Below are 17336 nucleotides of genomic sequence, written 5' to 3' on the forward strand. Positions count from 1 at the left end.
TTAGAATTTTTGTCGCTGTAGTTTTTTCCATTATACAATCATATTTTTGCACCAATTAGATCAATTTTAATCTGAATCCGTTTTTTCTGGTACGGTACACAACCTATTCCGTAGACGTGATACGTTGCAGTTGGAACGGAAGACGCCCGCGACCTGTTTTTTGTCTCGTATCTAGTTTGCACTTTACACAATTGAACGTAAAGTTCGTTATGCGGTATACAATATCGTTATAAAAATTCGCTTTAATTCCGTTCCGCCGCAATGTAAATTGAGCCTTAGTCGGTCCGCCGTTAAAAGTTATAAGGGTGTTTTACTATCCACGCTGAAACAAGCGTATTCCGCGGCGCTATTTTTGAATGTCAAGAACCTATAGAGCTATTTAGTCGGTTCGTGTCGTAAAAAAGTGAATTTCGTCGTTATGGCGAAGTTATTTGTAGCTATAACGATGTTTTACCAATGATCTTATGTTTTAATGTCCACGCAGAAACAAGCGCAAAGCTAAATTTTGGCCAAGGAGAAACAAAAGAAAGAAAACAAAAGCGTAGCTGCTATAATTTATTTGTAAAAAAATATTCTACTCACTACATAGCCAATATATCAGTTAAAATTTTAATAATTTAAGTATCCATCCCTGCGTAAGTCACATTATTTATCATCTATACAACAATAATTAATGTTTTCACAATGAGTATTCCGGCCACTTCACTTGAAACAATCTCATTCGGATAATTTATGCTGAAACTTACAATAAATACATACATTTAGGTAATTTGACGACAACAATTAACAATGGTCCTTTAAGCTTTCCTATAGTCGCATAATTATTGCTTTTGTTATCATTAATAACTACAATGCTATTCAGTTTTTAAGAGTAGCTGCAACGTAATTACAGATTATGTAATTTGTCTACAATTACTTAGATATTACATAACACACAAGTGAAAGTTACGCGTATAGAAGAATATACGTATTTCTAAATGTGTGACCAACCAGTTTCTGATAGATTAATTATGAAGTATCATACAATATTTATGAATTCTTAATATCAATTGATATTCAGCGCTTCGATGTCCCTTTCTCTTTCTTACTTATTACGATGCGATTTGAAAGAAAGAGAACGCCACAATTCGAACAAGCCTCTGAATAAAAAAACAACTTATAATATCTGCGACAATGTTGGAATTAGGACTCTGAACGACCGAACTCCCAATATTACCAAACAGAACGTTATTTACTACTTCTTTTAATAAGGAAAATGAAATTATATTATAATAAAGTATTGATCATTATCGTAAATAATTGTCATTTGTATAACTTCGATGTATTTTTTATTGTGTGTTCAATCATTCAAAGTCACGTAACACTTTTAATTGACAACATTAGTCATATACTCAGAATATACCTGAGATTTGCATACGAAGCACATTGCTCATACACTTATCACATACTTTATTGCTTTTCGGAAACATACATTATCATCAAACATATATATCACATTTTAGTTTATTTATACATGGATTTTCGTACGAATTATCATTATTTGAAAGATCATTCGTCAGTCTTCGCTAGATGTATTTCCAATGGAATTTATTTGAGGGCTATATAAATTGTTATTTTCTGGGATCTTAACATTTATTTATTTTATCGGTTTATTCATTAAGCTGCCGTTAGAAATACACTTAATTGTATACCATACCACAGATACTATAATATACTAAATATGAGTATGAACATCATACATTTTTGAGACAGAAAACTATGGAGACAATATTTCAGCATAAATTACGAAACACAAAATAATTGGTACACTGTCTACAACCCTACATGGAGAAGAGACAAAACTACACGAAACTGCAAACACATGCTTGTTAGAGCGTAAGCACACACAACACAACCGGTTTGTTAGTAACTAAACATCGATATACTTTGTTCATCGACTTAAAAATAATAATATCCATAAATTAACCTAAACATTAATAAATAACCAAATTGGAAGATCACGGGTGTAACTTGAAAGAGACGATTTCTGTTAAAGACAATCCCTGTTCAGAAAATAAATAGGTACTAAAGACCACAAATTATACGTAAGTAGGAAACATTGAGTGAGGTTATACAGTACAGAAAAAAATCGTAACTAAACAATAATGAATTCGGACGTCATCTAATTACAGCTACGTAATTATAAAAAATAATAAACCTAAGACAAATGTACAGAGTAAAATAATACTGTATCACTACTGCTAGCAGCAACGTTAGTGGAGATACTTCAGCCTACTTTCATATGCGATACATGAAACACTAAGTTTCTTTATAATCCAATCAATTGGATTGACGGGCATTTGTAATATCCGCATATACTCGAAGATATCATTTAGAAAAATATGCATATTTACGTGCAAATCTCACTTAACAATAAATGGTTAATTTCAATTTAATATCATAGTACAGAGAGCTAATATGCTGAACGATAGAGAGCGAACTTTTGAGAATATTACTTGAGATTTTTACACGTTAAATGTTACGAAACTTTATTGTCAAGGTAGACTGCTTCTTAAAAAGATTACACTACTAATTGATGATTTACTATACATACAGTGATCCCAATAATAAAGAATAAATAATCTCGAGTTTAAAGCTTTTAATACGATAAGCTTGACGCATAGATACGTGATACTATTACTGTATATTTAGCTGCAACAAAATCACGTGCATTTCGTAGAATGCACTCGTGGCTGCCGCACGCGTCGATTACGGCTGCGGCAGCATTACTAGTATAAGTAGCTAACGTTATCACATTTGTCTCATAGACTGTAGTACTTTACTGGCCCGTGGGATTTCCATAACAAAAAAAAAATAAAATTATCACTAAATTAAGTAGGATTTAGTAAAGGACGGTGATCGAAGGGTTCATAAGTAGAAGTCGGAAGCAATAACAAAACAGCCTAGTAAAGGAAATGGAGATATTAAATGCTTTTTGTTATTAATACACATAAATAAACACTGACCACAACTGAGGTGAATCCGGTGAAAATTAATTTTCTCAAATAATGCCACTAATGTTTTGGTTAAAAGTTGTCATTTACGTTATTAACCGAAAATGCCCAAAATACCATATCCACATGTTATATACACATGGAGTTACTAAAATAAATGTTTATAAATAATATCTATTAATATAATAATGCCAAAATCGTAATGGATTAATGCGATCACATCTGCACATACTACGTGTTAAATGAACTATTACATCCTTAGTATAATGTCAATGATGCTATTATTATCTTGAATCAAATTATTGTTCAACTGTATTGCTATTCGTCTCTTACATTAATAATTGGAGGTTTTTTTATATAGACTTGTTTCTCATTATTGCTTCATATCATAACACGTTTTATATCCTTATATAAAGAAAATACTTGCAAGACATATTATAAAAAATACTTACATCGTAAATACTGACCGAAATGGGAAATAAATTAGATTACTATAATTTAATGAATTTAAATTTACTGTTACTACTAAGTAAAATAAAATTTACAATATCTTACTCGACCTAAACCTAAACGAATACTCGCTTCCTGCAATAGGTAACCGTTAATATTATAATATCATCAATGTCAAGAGAGCATTTTAAGGCAAGGCTTAAAAATCAGTATGAGAGCGTTTTCCGTACTATGCACAAACGTGTTTGGGTGCCAATTTTGTCCACACGTGAAGTTACACCTTGTTCCTATCAATTGATGATTACTTCGCATTAAAAGTTTTCGTAGTTATTTTCCTGTTTTATACATTAACGCGGTATTGAAATACTACGATTTTGAACTAAGAAGCGTACAGAGACGAGCAGAGCAAGCGAAACTTTATCGTGAATAAAGTGCCTATCGTTTTTCGTTAATTCTTTTTTGTTAATATGTAAGAAAATGGATTCTTCATTCACGATAATTGCTTGCCCTGCTCGTCGCTGTGCGCTCAATGCATAACAGTAATATTCTGCAATACTGCGTTATTGAAAGATACCTATTGGTATTGACAAAATGTGGTATATAGAGATGCCGTCCACTAAAGCGCGGCGAAGTGACATGGGGTCAAATATCCGTTTTAAACAGCATAAGATAGAGATCAAAATTCTCTATTTCAAAACAATTAAAGTTAGTTAACGATTGGATATATCGAAACGAATGATATCTTGAAAAAATTTCAATATTCTAAAACTGGGTTATAGTTTTTATATGATATCTTAAAAATTATTTTGTCACATAGCCTCGTTTTAGTTAATGCACGACAGTGAGTTCGACACGGCTGGACATCGGTGCACAAACTATTATATAGTTTACATTAGGCTGCATGTGGAACTAGGTTACTAAACCGCTAACAAAGTATGTTTTAGCATCGTATAGTCATATCATATCATAGTGCAGAAAACGTTCTTTATTATCATACTTTATGACAGCTATCTTATCGACAATTAATATTCAAAGTGATTAAATGGCGTAGCCGCACTAAATTCACAATCGAACGTACTACCAACACATAAAAAATAATTCAGATCAATTTGTTTACACATCGCAATTTAAACTTATTTATTTGTATTCATTCTCTTGAGATTCATTTCTAGAAATAAATTGTTTGACAGGTCTAAAAATAGTGCTTAACCTTTTTTACATTTCAATAGGGATTTGATTTGTGTAGTAATTTATTTTTTATTCTACAACAGAACAATGTGTATGTATGTTTTCAAATTGCTTGTTTGTGGAAAACTGAAAAATAATTTTATGGCTTCTAGGGTATAAAGCATATAGCGCACAACTTTTAGAACAGTCACGTTTCTTTACATTTACATATGAGCGTACAAAGTCAACGCCATAGATGAAACCTGTTGCGTATCTAACATGTGATCTTAAGTCACTCAGTAGGGAACACATTTCGTCACTACCAACGTCTGACCTTAACGTTACAGTAAATAGGCAAAAAATTAACAGCATGAACAAACAGGGTTCTATTGAAATCTGTCACGAAAGCGATTGATCACTTATAAAACATTTTAAGTAAATTCCTGAGGTTATTTACGTTGTTCCCCAACGAACTGTCCCGATTTTTTCTGTCATAATGTAACATGTTTTTTGCTGTAATTTTTGTAATTGTTGTTAATAGAAATATTTTTAGCATTAGTTATGTATTAAAAATGCAATCTTTAGTTCAAGGCACGAATTACAATGGGATGTCCTACGATGTTCAACGTAAATAACGCTATTGACCATAAATACATGAAATTTCATTACATATTACTTAGTAAATATTGAGTAAAAGTCATGATAATGCTCTGTGTTTTCAAAATAATATTCGAGTCACGAATTAAAATGTTCCTGTTCTATTATGCTCTGCATACACTGGCCATTTTATCACTATAGATTCTCAAGTTCTAAACAATTATTACCAATGCATGTACAGTTTTGCCTCGAGATTCTTAGATCAAATTGACAATAAATGAGCGGAGAACAGGTTCGATTTTTTAAATATTTATATGTCAAAATAATGCAATTGGCAATTAATTAAGTTTCGGGTTTACTATTTGGAACTGACCAAAGACATGAACTGTTCTGGTTTTTGTAATATATTTTTGGGGACCCGCAATTTACTGAAATCAATATTACAAGGACAAAAATACACTAAGGTGTAATTTGTCTAACTATCCAAACCTGATATCGAAAATATTGTCAATACATAATTAAATATATCACGATAGAAAAGATGAGATACCTTTGGTCCATCTACGAAACTGTTTTTCATAACTTGTTACGAAAGAAGATTTTTCCTTCACTGTTTCGTAACCCATTATTAAAAAAATATTTAATCCATATTAAAAACTCCATGTACGAAACGGAGCTTATTGCATTACTAAAGTAGTTCATTAAACAAATTTCATTTGAATGTTAAAAAAAACTAGTAGCTTAGTTTTTAATCAATGCGTCTTAATACAGAGTGAATTTCAATAGCCGAGTTAGAAGCTACCTGACGAATTCGTTGATTAAATTCGATTCGTCCAACCTGGACACGTCCAAATAGCATTTACGATGTGTTCATTGAACGATATTAATTCATCCCACGTACAGGCAGTTACGATTCGTGAACGTCATTTGGATGTGTCGGCGGTGATGAAGGTCTAGCGGACACTGCGAAATTACACTCTGTATGACGAAAAAAGATTCCTTAAAAATGTCTGCAAGGCTAAGGTCTTGAAAGACATGTAAGAGTTGACAATACGCAGTCGAAATTTCGGTAGATGTGGTGTTATACTGTGTAAAGTGCCTATAATTGTATTTTCATGATATCTCGTCATTGCAAAAAAAGAAACTTTATTTGTAATAAGGAGATTCTGGTATAAATGGAAGCTTATCATAACTAACGTAATCGACTTTCTAGCGAAATTGAGTTATTAACGTATCTGGGATCCCCTCCAATCTGTGTTAGCAAAATCAGCGTAGTGACGTTCTTATGTGACAATAAAACTTTAGGTGCTAATATGTCGGAAGTTACCGAAATGCAAATGCGTTAGTTATGATAACGACGCATTTTGTAGCGTAAAATCCAACTTCTGGGTAACTTGCTTCATCGTCGACCTCGACGTCGTGACGGTATCTCGATTTATAGTCAAAAAACACTTACAAATCGATCGACTAACAAATGAAACCAACAATACAGTAACGATTTACGTCAAATGTCTCTCAACTGTCAGTTGCCATAGTAACCGTTTATGGTTACTACCAACAATACATAAATGTATGCGTCACACCGCATATAACATATAGGCGATTGGTCTGTACAATAATACAAAAACGAACTTAATAGAAAATCTCCGTGCGCGCCAGTACCAAGTAGGTGGCCTGTAAATAATCAGGGTCAATTATCAATGGGGTACGTTACGGAGGTCGTCGGGTCCCGTCGGCGCGTGCGCAGTGGGCAGTCAGTGCGTCTCCTCCGCAGCTACGTGACTTGCTACCAGGTTTAATGGCGCCTCGTCGTACTCTGGAGCCTAAAAAATAATTGTGTGAATTGAACAGTGTATGGGTGTATTCAATTTAAAATTCAATGTAAATGGATACGTGCGTTGATTTACGTCCTAAGGTTAGTGTTGATTGTGATAGTTTTTTTATGTAATAAATAAATTGGAGCCTTATAATTTCAACTAGTTTTAAGGCTGGTTCATAAATCAATAAACCTTTCCAGGCAATAAGCAATTCCGAATTAAATCTGCGTAATGGCGACGACGACGTGAGGTTCATTTTCAATGAAGAATTTTTACAATTTCTGTATATTTAGCAGCCATTCCCATAACAGAAAAGGATTCCAGAAACAGTAATTTTTTCAGAAAGTCTATGTTATTCTTTTCAAAGCGAGAGTGAATAGGTATTATTTAGGTATGCGTGCTCCATCGTCCACTTCATCTTCACTTTCCATAAAGTAAGATGGATGTCAAATGCGCACTTACTTTTCAATACAAAAAATCATTTTGTTCACAACCATATACAAATGTAAACGTTATGCAAAAGACGTAAGGGTTAATTTTGATAGATTTTGTGTATCTCTGGCCGTGTCCTACCTGATCGGTGGTAGCGTGCAGTCGCGTGTTCTGCGCGTGCAGCGCGGCGAGCAGGTGCGGTTGCAGTTGCCTGCGCAGTGCGGCCAGTACGGCCTCCTCGGCGCCAGACTCCGTCGTGCCAGAGGCTGCTTGTTCGCCCGCAGTAGCTTGTTCTGCACACGTGTTGCCACCGCGACGAGATTCTGTCGCAATATGATATTTATGCATATTACACAATTTTTTCGCAAAATATACCACGTTAAATTTGTAAAATAACAGCAAAGCTTGCAGATCTATATTACTAACATTGTTAACAAACAACTTTTGTTCCATATCTTTCAATAATTCATCAGATTTTACTTCTGTACAAAAATTAAAATATTTGAATAGATCGCTCGAAACGGTGATAACTCTGTGCGGTAAAAAAAGAAAAATACCAGTCCGATGCAAAACGCAGGAGCGGAGGTGGGGGTCCTGTATCAAGGATGACGTCTGTACGTTTAAACTTACCTTACTCCCAAATAAAAAAGGGTTATTTTTGGTAATTTATAACATCTTGTAAAAAGTCATGGAACAAAACTTGTTTATCATGTTAGTAATATAGTCCTGAGAGGTTGTTAATATTCTACAAACAGCTGAATGTACAGGATTCACAGGGCAGGGGATCCACTGAGTTCGCGATATCGCAAAGTCGAAAGGTAAATCAGGATACGAGTAGTGAATGCAAAAGAGCAGTACAAGTATAACTGAAACACTATACAACAATTAGATTGTACGATGAAACTTGTAGTAGGGAGTTATAATTTTATCACTGACGTGCTTGATTCCTGTTTCTTTAACCCTTTCATGGACAGTATTTAAATAATACAGCACACCAAAATTAAGTAAGCGCAGGCCACACAGCGAACAAAGCTAGCTAACTTAGCTCACATAGTAGCATGCAAAGCTAAGTTAAGAAAATTCGTAGTAAGTAGTGACTATGGATATGTCCGGGGGTGAAGAGCGGCAAGCGGGAAGGGCGACATAGCGTTACATTTCTACCGCCGTGACTGTCGATCCGGTTCCAAAAAAATCACGGTGATAAATCATCGTGATATTGTCACGACTGCTACTTCCGTGACCTTGTCACGCCTATAACTTACATCACGATATACGGTTTTAGCCAGCGGCTTCTTTCTAATACTTATAGCCGTTTTTTATAAAATGATTTAAGTTTTTACTCCCTTTGTAATAAGTTTCAATTCCATTCAAAAAGTTGATTTTGTATTTAATGTAATTTTGTTTGTTACTTATTTAATGCGAATCTTTGGATTGTTAAAAATAGCAATAAAGTGTAATGTAATTATATTTCTAGTAGAATACACAAAGTAGATTGTACATAAATATAAAATACCAACTCTTCCTATAATAAAACTATACAAAAATATTTTACTTTGTTCATAAATACGAGTAGGTTTATAGTAACTGCTGCAGATTTTTTCATCCGCCCTTTCTAGTAGTAATAAACACCTATGACCCTCGTGAGTGAGCAAAGAAAGTCATCGTATCTCATTCACTCCCATCGCCGAAATGGCCCGATTTGAAGAGAACTACAACGAGTGGCGCGCTCAGTCACCACGGAACGGAGATCGCGCATTGTATCAAATACGTATGTCGTGATATGAGTGACGGGGATAGCTATTGGAACGGAGGAACACCTGACTGACTTTGGAACGTCGTTCCTTCGGAACGAGACACGACGATACTGTTTGATCGTACTGGCGGATCATCGTGATTTTTTTCATCGTGACGTTATTTATCACCCACCTCTACTTAGTTCGCGGTGTCAACTGAAATATGAAAAAATCTGAGGCGCCCTCTTTCTAACAAAAAAAAAGGATCATCAAAATCATACCACCAAATCCGGAGTTATCGCGAAACATATAAATTATATGGCAATTAATGACTTCTTGCACTAAGCCGACGAAATATGATATTTAAATAAAGATGTTTAATAGCACGGATCACTTCCTACAATAAACAACCCAAAATACAGCCTTTAAAAAGATGAAAGCCAATAACATGCGACTAAATTAAAGAGTACAGCAATAATACGACGTATGAAACTCACTACTAAATATTGTATTTGATCGGTTAACCAAATGAGAACTGATGTTTGTTTACTTATATTTACTTAAGAGTCGACACTACCTCATCTGGAATTCAAAGCTTTTCTGTAATAGTACGGTTCATTTTGCTTGGGTCGAGCGGTCATTGCCGGCTTTACTGGCTTTATTTCTGAATTTAACTTTTTACAAAAGAAATTTAAGCCATTTGAAAAATGTATATCATATACTATACAGGCGCATTTATTCGACACGAATTTCATCGCACTCACCCCGCGCGGCCGACGCACAGTGGTCGCGTGCGTCTAACTGTCGTCGCAAAATACGCTCTATTTATTTACCATTTAAGTTTTAACTTAAATGAGCGTCTCAGGCATAGAGAGGAGTCTGGCTTGAATTTGGTCTACTCGGCGGCCGCGCGGCGACGGCGCTGTTGTATTATTCAGAGGAATTTAAATGTTGTTGCCTAGTAAATATAATTCAGTTTCGGTACTAATGTACATGCGGTCACCGCGCGAAAGCTTTCATCTCGTGTAACTGGGCGCTTAGTATCCTATTTAGTTCAGTTGATATAAAAAAAATCACTGGTATTGGTAGAGTACCTATTGAATACAGCGTTTTTCTTGTAAAGTTTTTTTTTTCACATCATGTACTACTCGGTGTATATCCTCGATTTTATATATTTTTTCCAAAGTGATTAATTCAACACTTTCACTGTTATGCGGAATCAAACAAATTTTTTAAAAAGCCATTTGAGGCAGTATAGACTCTTAAGCCTTTATTGGTACTAGAGTGTATACTGACTGTTGCGCGCGTGCTTGGGGTCGTGCCGCGGACGACGGCGACGCGTGTGGATTGTGTCGCGGCGCATGGCGGTAGGGCGCGGCACGCCGTGCAGCTTGTAGTACAGGCCGCAGGCGTTGCAGACCATCTCGCCGCGCGCGTCGCGCCGCCAGATCGTCGTCGTGTGCGTGCCGCAGTTGCTGCAGGACAATTCCACGCGAGGACCCGAGCCTCGACTGCCGGCTCCGGCGTTGCTACCCGTCCCTGCTGTGGTCTCCATAGGCTCTTGCTGAAAAAAATGCGATAAGGCCGAGTTAAAGCTGGGTTTTGCTTTTCAAAAACGACTCTTAAATCTCTATAATAGTGCATTATTACGGGCGAGAAAATAAAATGAAAATTGTAAAAAAAAGGACTTTCGTCTATTTTATTGGCTGTTTTTAAAGTATGTTGTTATCATTATTTTATTAATTGAGCATTGCCTATAGACCGATCGACTTGAAAAGGTAGCAAATAATTAAGAAACTCAAAACGTTTTATACCCAAATTGAAATTAATTCGTGTAAAAACTGTCATTTCAAAACGTCATTTTTAACTGTCTTCAAAACATGAAGAAGATTGCTAATTGGACTGTCTTTTGTATGTATGTTACGCGATAACTGCCGGCAGAGTTGCACGCTCCATAAATGGAAAACTTTGTGGGTTATTTATTTAGACTTTTTGAGAAATAACTCCACTAGTTTTGTTATAATTATGAACACAAAGACCGAACACACAGAAACATTTTTGTCAACCCGGTGGGACTTGAACCCACGTCCATGCCGCACCGTGGCATTGCTCTTACCAACTGAGCTACGGATCCAGCTACCGAGCCATCGAAATACTCCTGTGTTTTTGTTATAGATCTTTGTACTGGCTTTCGGAACTCTACGCCGCTACTGTCATCTAATGAGAGTTTTTTGAATAACCTTCTCACTACAGGTATCACAACTGATGCAGATGTAGGTTTTCGATCAAATGTATTTATTGAGATTTTTGTGAAATAGCTCCACTAGTTTTGTTATGATTATGAATGAATACAAAGATTGACGAAGAAAGAGATTTGTGGGTTAATTTTTTTTTATAATATGCAAACTTTTCCGATCATGTTTGAGAATTATTTCTATATTATTATCATTCTAGTCAGAGCCAGGCTCTTGTCGGTGTAGCTTCCGCCACTCCTCATAGTTCATAGTCAGGTCCTTGACCTCTTTTTAGCTGCTTACTTTGGCGTTTTCTTTATTTGTTCACTGTACGCTGTTCTTGGTCTTCACCTCTTTCATTTTCCTTTTGTCTTTCCCTCAATCATAACTCCTATATTCTATAATAATGGTCAGCTGAAATTGACCGTTTCTAGGTGTCAATATGACGTGTCAATTGTGGTTACGGGGCTCACTCTAAACAGATTACCAGACGTCGATTGCACTTCAAAGAAACTTACGTTCTCCGAAGCGGATTGATGTGGCGGCCACGTAGCTGATTGCAACGTCTGCGTGGGCTCGTGTGGCGGTGCGGGGTGCGCACGCGCTGGGAAGCTCTGTTTCCTGCGAGCGGTACCGACACCGCCAACGCCGCCACCTCGACCTGATCCTTGCCATTCGCCGTTCTGGAACAACAGTCGTTGATAAGAATATTATCGGCCTCGATGTCTTACCACTTCCGCAGTTCAATGTATTATTATTAATATGAGACTTGGTGCAGAATCCATGTAGTACATTTTTTACACACATATCTACATTATGTGCGTGCCTACAAAGTAGTACAAAAAATGCAACCACTGAAGTGAACCTGACGGGGAACGTACGTCTTTATGGATTGAGCGAAGTTCCATCTCAGAAGGTTGACGGCCGCAATTAGCAAAATTTTGTTTTTTTGGGGACATAAATATAATATGTATAATATAATATTATACATTACGTCAGTGTTTACCTATGCTAAAATTGCAGTTCGGTGAGTTTTAATTCACTCAGATACCATACAATTCAGTTGTATTGTTGTTGTAAGTCATTAGTCATTTTTTTATGATATGAAGTGACGAGACGAACAAGTCGTGAACCTGGTGGTAAGCGACATGCCTGTCCATGACAGGGGCAGTGCTACGCAGAGCTTTAAAACGCAAAAATCAGAGGGGCACTGCACTGCGCCCGTCACCTTGAGACATAAGTTGACAAGTCCCATGTGCCTGTAATTTCGCCAGCACCCCTTCAAAACCGGAACGCAGTATTGCTCACAATACTGCTTGGCGGCAGAAATAAGTATGGTGGCAGTCCTTCCGTGGACGAACTCTTTCACATGGAGCTCTACTACTCCAAAATTATTAATATAGAAAGATATGAGATTTTTCATTACTAATGATTGTAATTTTGGAATTGCACCAAATTCGCAAATTTATTTCCCTTGAACATAGAGTCGTTTACCACTTATAGTTCTATTTTATTAAGTTTCGCAAAATCTTTTAAAATTTTAAGGAAATTTTAGTACACAAGTTTGAGCGCCGGGCGAAAAAGTAATACAGATAAGATACACAGATAATAAACTAGTTTATCTTGTCGTGGAAAGCAAACATAACACAAAATATAATAACAAGAGCAGGCGCTCTTAATCACCTTGTGGAAAACATTATTCATCTGAAAAGAGTATAAGCAACGACACTCATAGCTAAAAGATGAATTTTCTTTAGAAAAGAACTTAATTTATGCACGGTGTATCACGTTCTCAACCGCTGTGTACATAAATACAACTACTGAGCTCGCATTGATTTACAAAAAAGTAGAATTAAAAGTAGTATTTTTAGCACACTAACATGTCAATAGGTAGTGCGTCATCTCAAGGTGTTTTTCACGGCTCAATAACAGGGCAAATTTATATGTATAACAAAGACATTTGCATGTGTACACTTCTTTGTATTCTCAGTCACGAACGACGGGCGCATAACTAAGCACTGTAATCAGCACCGAGTATACGATTTTATCGGTTTTTATTTCACAAAAACTGAAATCACAAATTTAAACGGTAAATCTAAAGGAATCTTGCCGGTACTCTCTACTCTTTTGTCGTAAAAATTTCTAAGATATCAAGGCAAAAGCCAAATACGTTGACTGACCATTGGACTATAAGTTTCCTAGTTTTTCTTCGCTCTACTGAGTGAAGCTTTGAAGGCCTTCAGGCCACCTCAGTCACGTCAGTTTATAGAATGTATGACATAAAGTCACTTATTCCCTTCTTTGAGAAATATTGACGTCGGCAGTGACCATAAATTTGCAATAAACAAAGCTATATTGTATATTATGGTTCGAAATTTCATGTGCTGGAAAAGGGATAGAAGCACTATTGAGGTAAGAACACTTTTTATTGGCTTCCTAATTTGTCATTCAATGTCACATGGTTTACACGCTAAATATGTAACGGAAGAAAACTATTTTACTTATTTGTATTTACGTTAAATGTATATCTCGTGTGGTAAAATGTGAAGACACATATTTAATATAATAAAAAAGCACTGCCGATAATAAGTATGATTACGTATCAAACAAGTTACAGTGTTTCAGACATATCTCACTGCTATTACAATAGTGTTGTAACTAAAAATATGTGAAATTCAAGATTATACTATTGCTGAACGTAAAATTTGATTCTCTACGCGTCAATAAAACCGTCGTTACAATATTGTAAGAAACAATTAAAATATAATATCTACTTAATTCAAAATGAGACAAACTTTTCGTGAGCTAGTTCTGAACAAAACAGTCCTAAAAAACAGTACTCAAAAATATTAAATTATTTTTTCCTTTTTATTTGTAAATATATTTGGCAAATAGGACATTTTTTAGATGTATGTAATAAACTTTAACTTATACATACTTTTTAATAACCTTTCACGAGAAAGAAGTAATTAGTTTTTCATCGATTCTAAAAAAATACACTTTTAGAGTTAATACACTATTGTATTAACAGTGCAATATATTTTTCCATTTTTCAGTAAGCACCGCATGAGTACCGTGTAACTATAGATAATATAAAAACTAGAAATAATATAAAGTGATATACACTATAGAATGTCAACCGTGACCATGGGACCTGTTAAGGGCCCGAAACGTTGGTTTGTTTGGAAAAAACAAATGTACGTGATTTCAATCCGGAAAAATAGTTTCGTTTCCTATGTGTAACAATCGCGAAAACTCAATAACTCGATATAATAGAATAAGTAAACACTGACCGGTGAAACGGCGCCGTTGGGTGGTTGGGGCATAGAACTAGCCAGTGGTGACGTAGAGGCCCGTAATGGTGAAACAGTCATGCCTAAATGTTTGCTGTTTATCAGTCGCCGTAGTAGCTGCGTTGCTTCCCCGCCTCGACCTAAAACAAAAAGAACCCCTTAAATATCATCTACATACACGTGTCAGTCATTATCAGTTTCTAAAATAACCACACGGTTCATTGTTTACCGTTTTGTCTGTGCAGTGCCTGCCATAGTGTTTCTTTATCATGTTCGTTTTCTTGTATTGGCTGTGGAGAAGACTGTGTTGAACGTGCAGACTGAGTTTCTTCCGGATCGTCCTGAAATTTTACAAAAATCTTACTAGAACAGATTTACGTAAAAGTTGTAATCATTTAGTGAAATTGGTGTAAGTTCGCACCTGAGACATCTGAGATATGTCCATTTGCAATCTGTCTGGGTCTGACCCACTACTGCTCTGACTGCAGTCTTCGTATGTCGAAGAGTTATCTTTACAATTTTTTGTTTTACCCGCTGTTTGACCAAACACATGCTGTTTGTATTCGTCGGCAAAATTAATTTTTTTGTGTGTCAAAGCTCTATGAAAGAAGGAGTTGCCAGTTTCTGCATCTGTTTGCTCAGTCTGTTCAATTGGTTCGTTTTTGATGGAACTGTACAATGAGAGGTCCATCTCCTTGTCATGATCTTCGTTACTTCCAGGACTGGCCTGGTTGTGTGGTGCGCTGTACGCATTGTACTGGTCCTCGGTGTATTCGTGCGTGTAGTTCATTTCGCCTACATTCGCCGCGTGCGTCCTATCGATCACAGCCGCGTAATTAGCTGGATATTTTTGAGATTCTTCGTTTTCTCTCTGCGCGACAGCCACGGCTTTACTTATAATATCGATGACAGCATTGCAGTGCATCACCTCTCTTGCTCGTTCCGATGGAGGTAAACTCGGCACGCTGTTGAACACTATATGAGGTTCCTCGGTCTTTATCGCGTATTTTGAGGGGTCGTGATTCTTTATTTGTAACAATGTGACTGCAGCCTGTCGACTTTCCATATTTTTCATCTCTTCTGTAGAGTCAGGTGATCCTACTTCAGCGTATTTGTGTTTTGACGCAGAGTCGTACTCAGAGTCGCTGAATGGTTTAATTATTTCCTCCAACTTATTCGCGGTGATGTTCAAGACCTCCTAAAACAAAAAAAAATTACTAACTTCGGCCCGTTATTGTACTACAAAACGTAACCCACATTAACCAATGAGACGCGCTTATTTATTGTCACCGTGTTGTTATATCAAGGGTTTGTGATAAGATAACGCGCTAGATATTGTTGCAGTATCCTTCATGCGTTTGATAAAGATGTTCCTTTCCAAAGTGTTAAATGTGAGTAAAAACGTACAAGTGCGACGTTCGGGAGAGTGTTTGTTTGTATATTTTTGTGATTAACTATTGCATAATAGTGTTTCTTTGTTGTAGGTGTTAGTAATACTATGTGTCCTAGTTTCATCGTGTCGCGGTTTAGAGGCCAGCGCAAAAAGCGTTCACTGTGATGTACAAAAGGATGATAACAAAATTGTCGTCAGTTGCTCGCATCGTAACATTGACAGCATTACGAGTTGGCCGCAGGAAGTAAATGCCATAGATAAAGGTAAAGCCCATAACATCTAATGACTATAAAAAATACATTATGCGCTTTCCCTAGGGTAGCATCGTGTCCAAAATTCATTCACGTAGAGAACTGATTTTTATATCGATGAAGCAATATCGTTCCGTAAACAAGTTACAAAGTAGCAGATAATACAATATCTTTAGTACCTATCAGGAAGCATAGTAACGATTATATGACGCAAACACAACAAATACGTAACTGCTATTAGATGAACGATTATACTTATGTGACTATCATTTAGTTATACTAGAACTATTGTAATGTAACCGTTACATCTCATTATTAATATTGATGCGAAAGTTTAGGTGGAAGTATGTTGAATAATGGATTACGCCGGACGCTTACATGTTTGGTGACACATAAAGTACATGTTGTCTGAACCAAATCTAGAACTATCATTCTTTTCTTATATCAAGTCCTGTTTATGAACTGATTGATAGTATGTTTGACTAATGCTTCAATGTAGGTAATCTATTTTATTATCTATGATGGCTTTGATAAGCTTATACCACGCCATAAAGTATTGTATAGAACACAAGCTAAAAAAAAAAACTATTGAAAAAAATATTGAAATTGAAAGTACTTTTTCGGGTCTAAATCTCTTATATTTGTTTTTTCAAACATACGAAGATTGCCAGGGAATTAGCATTGATCATAGGACCTGTAAAGGGCCCGATACTTTGGTTTGTTTGATAAAACAAATATGCGCGATATAGATCCGAAAAATATTTTCATTTTCAATGTGTAAAAATCGCGAAAACGTAAGAACTCTATAAATACAGTACCTAGTAGCTAAGAAACCACACAAAACCAACGAACACATTTTATATAGGTTTACACCAAAAACAATCGTTAAAACGAGGTAAAGGCTAAGTCGGTATGTCATATCTACAATCTACACATGACAGTAACGGACAATTGATAAAATTCCATATTAATTGAT

General features: G+C 35.9%; 2 protein-coding genes across 4 annotated transcripts in view; one reads left to right on the top strand and one right to left on the bottom strand.

Annotated features, from left to right (window-relative positions):
- Positions 1 to 3874: 3874 nt before the first annotated feature.
- The window catches only part of LOC113228400, a 21176-nt gene continuing 7714 nt past the window's right edge, over positions 3875 to 17336 (bottom strand). Inside the window, exons 3-9 of the mRNA XM_026461681.1 lie at positions 15138 to 15914; positions 14946 to 15057; positions 14717 to 14856; positions 11942 to 12106; positions 10486 to 10753; positions 7598 to 7779; positions 3875 to 7030 (exon numbers count right to left, since the gene is read on the bottom strand). Coding sequence (XP_026317466.1) covers positions 6962 to 7030; positions 7598 to 7779; positions 10486 to 10753; positions 11942 to 12106; positions 14717 to 14856; positions 14946 to 15057; positions 15138 to 15914 — 1713 coding nt within the window. The 3' untranslated portion in view covers positions 3875 to 6961. The remainder of the gene's footprint in view (positions 7031 to 7597; positions 7780 to 10485; positions 10754 to 11941; positions 12107 to 14716; positions 14857 to 14945; positions 15058 to 15137; positions 15915 to 17336) is intronic.
- Positions 7078 to 17336, top strand: part of LOC113228401 (chondroadherin-like) — a 16768-nt gene continuing 6509 nt past the window's right edge. The window contains exons 1-2 of one of the 3 annotated variants that reach the window (XM_026461684.1): positions 7078 to 7122; positions 16201 to 16372. In XM_026461684.1, the coding sequence (XP_026317469.1) occupies positions 7093 to 7122; positions 16201 to 16372 (202 nt within the window). In that variant the 5' untranslated portion in view covers positions 7078 to 7092. Of the gene's footprint in view, positions 7123 to 13772; positions 13836 to 15964; positions 16108 to 16200; positions 16373 to 17336 lie in introns of those variants that run through there. The other 2 variants (XM_026461682.1, XM_026461683.1) reach the window with 2 other exon arrangements.

This window comes from Hyposmocoma kahamanoa, unplaced genomic scaffold (genome assembly GCF_003589595.1).
Source record: "Hyposmocoma kahamanoa isolate Upper Pololo Valley unplaced genomic scaffold, ASM358959v1 232, whole genome shotgun sequence".
Classification (NCBI taxonomy): Eukaryota; Metazoa; Arthropoda; class Insecta; order Lepidoptera; family Cosmopterigidae; genus Hyposmocoma; species Hyposmocoma kahamanoa.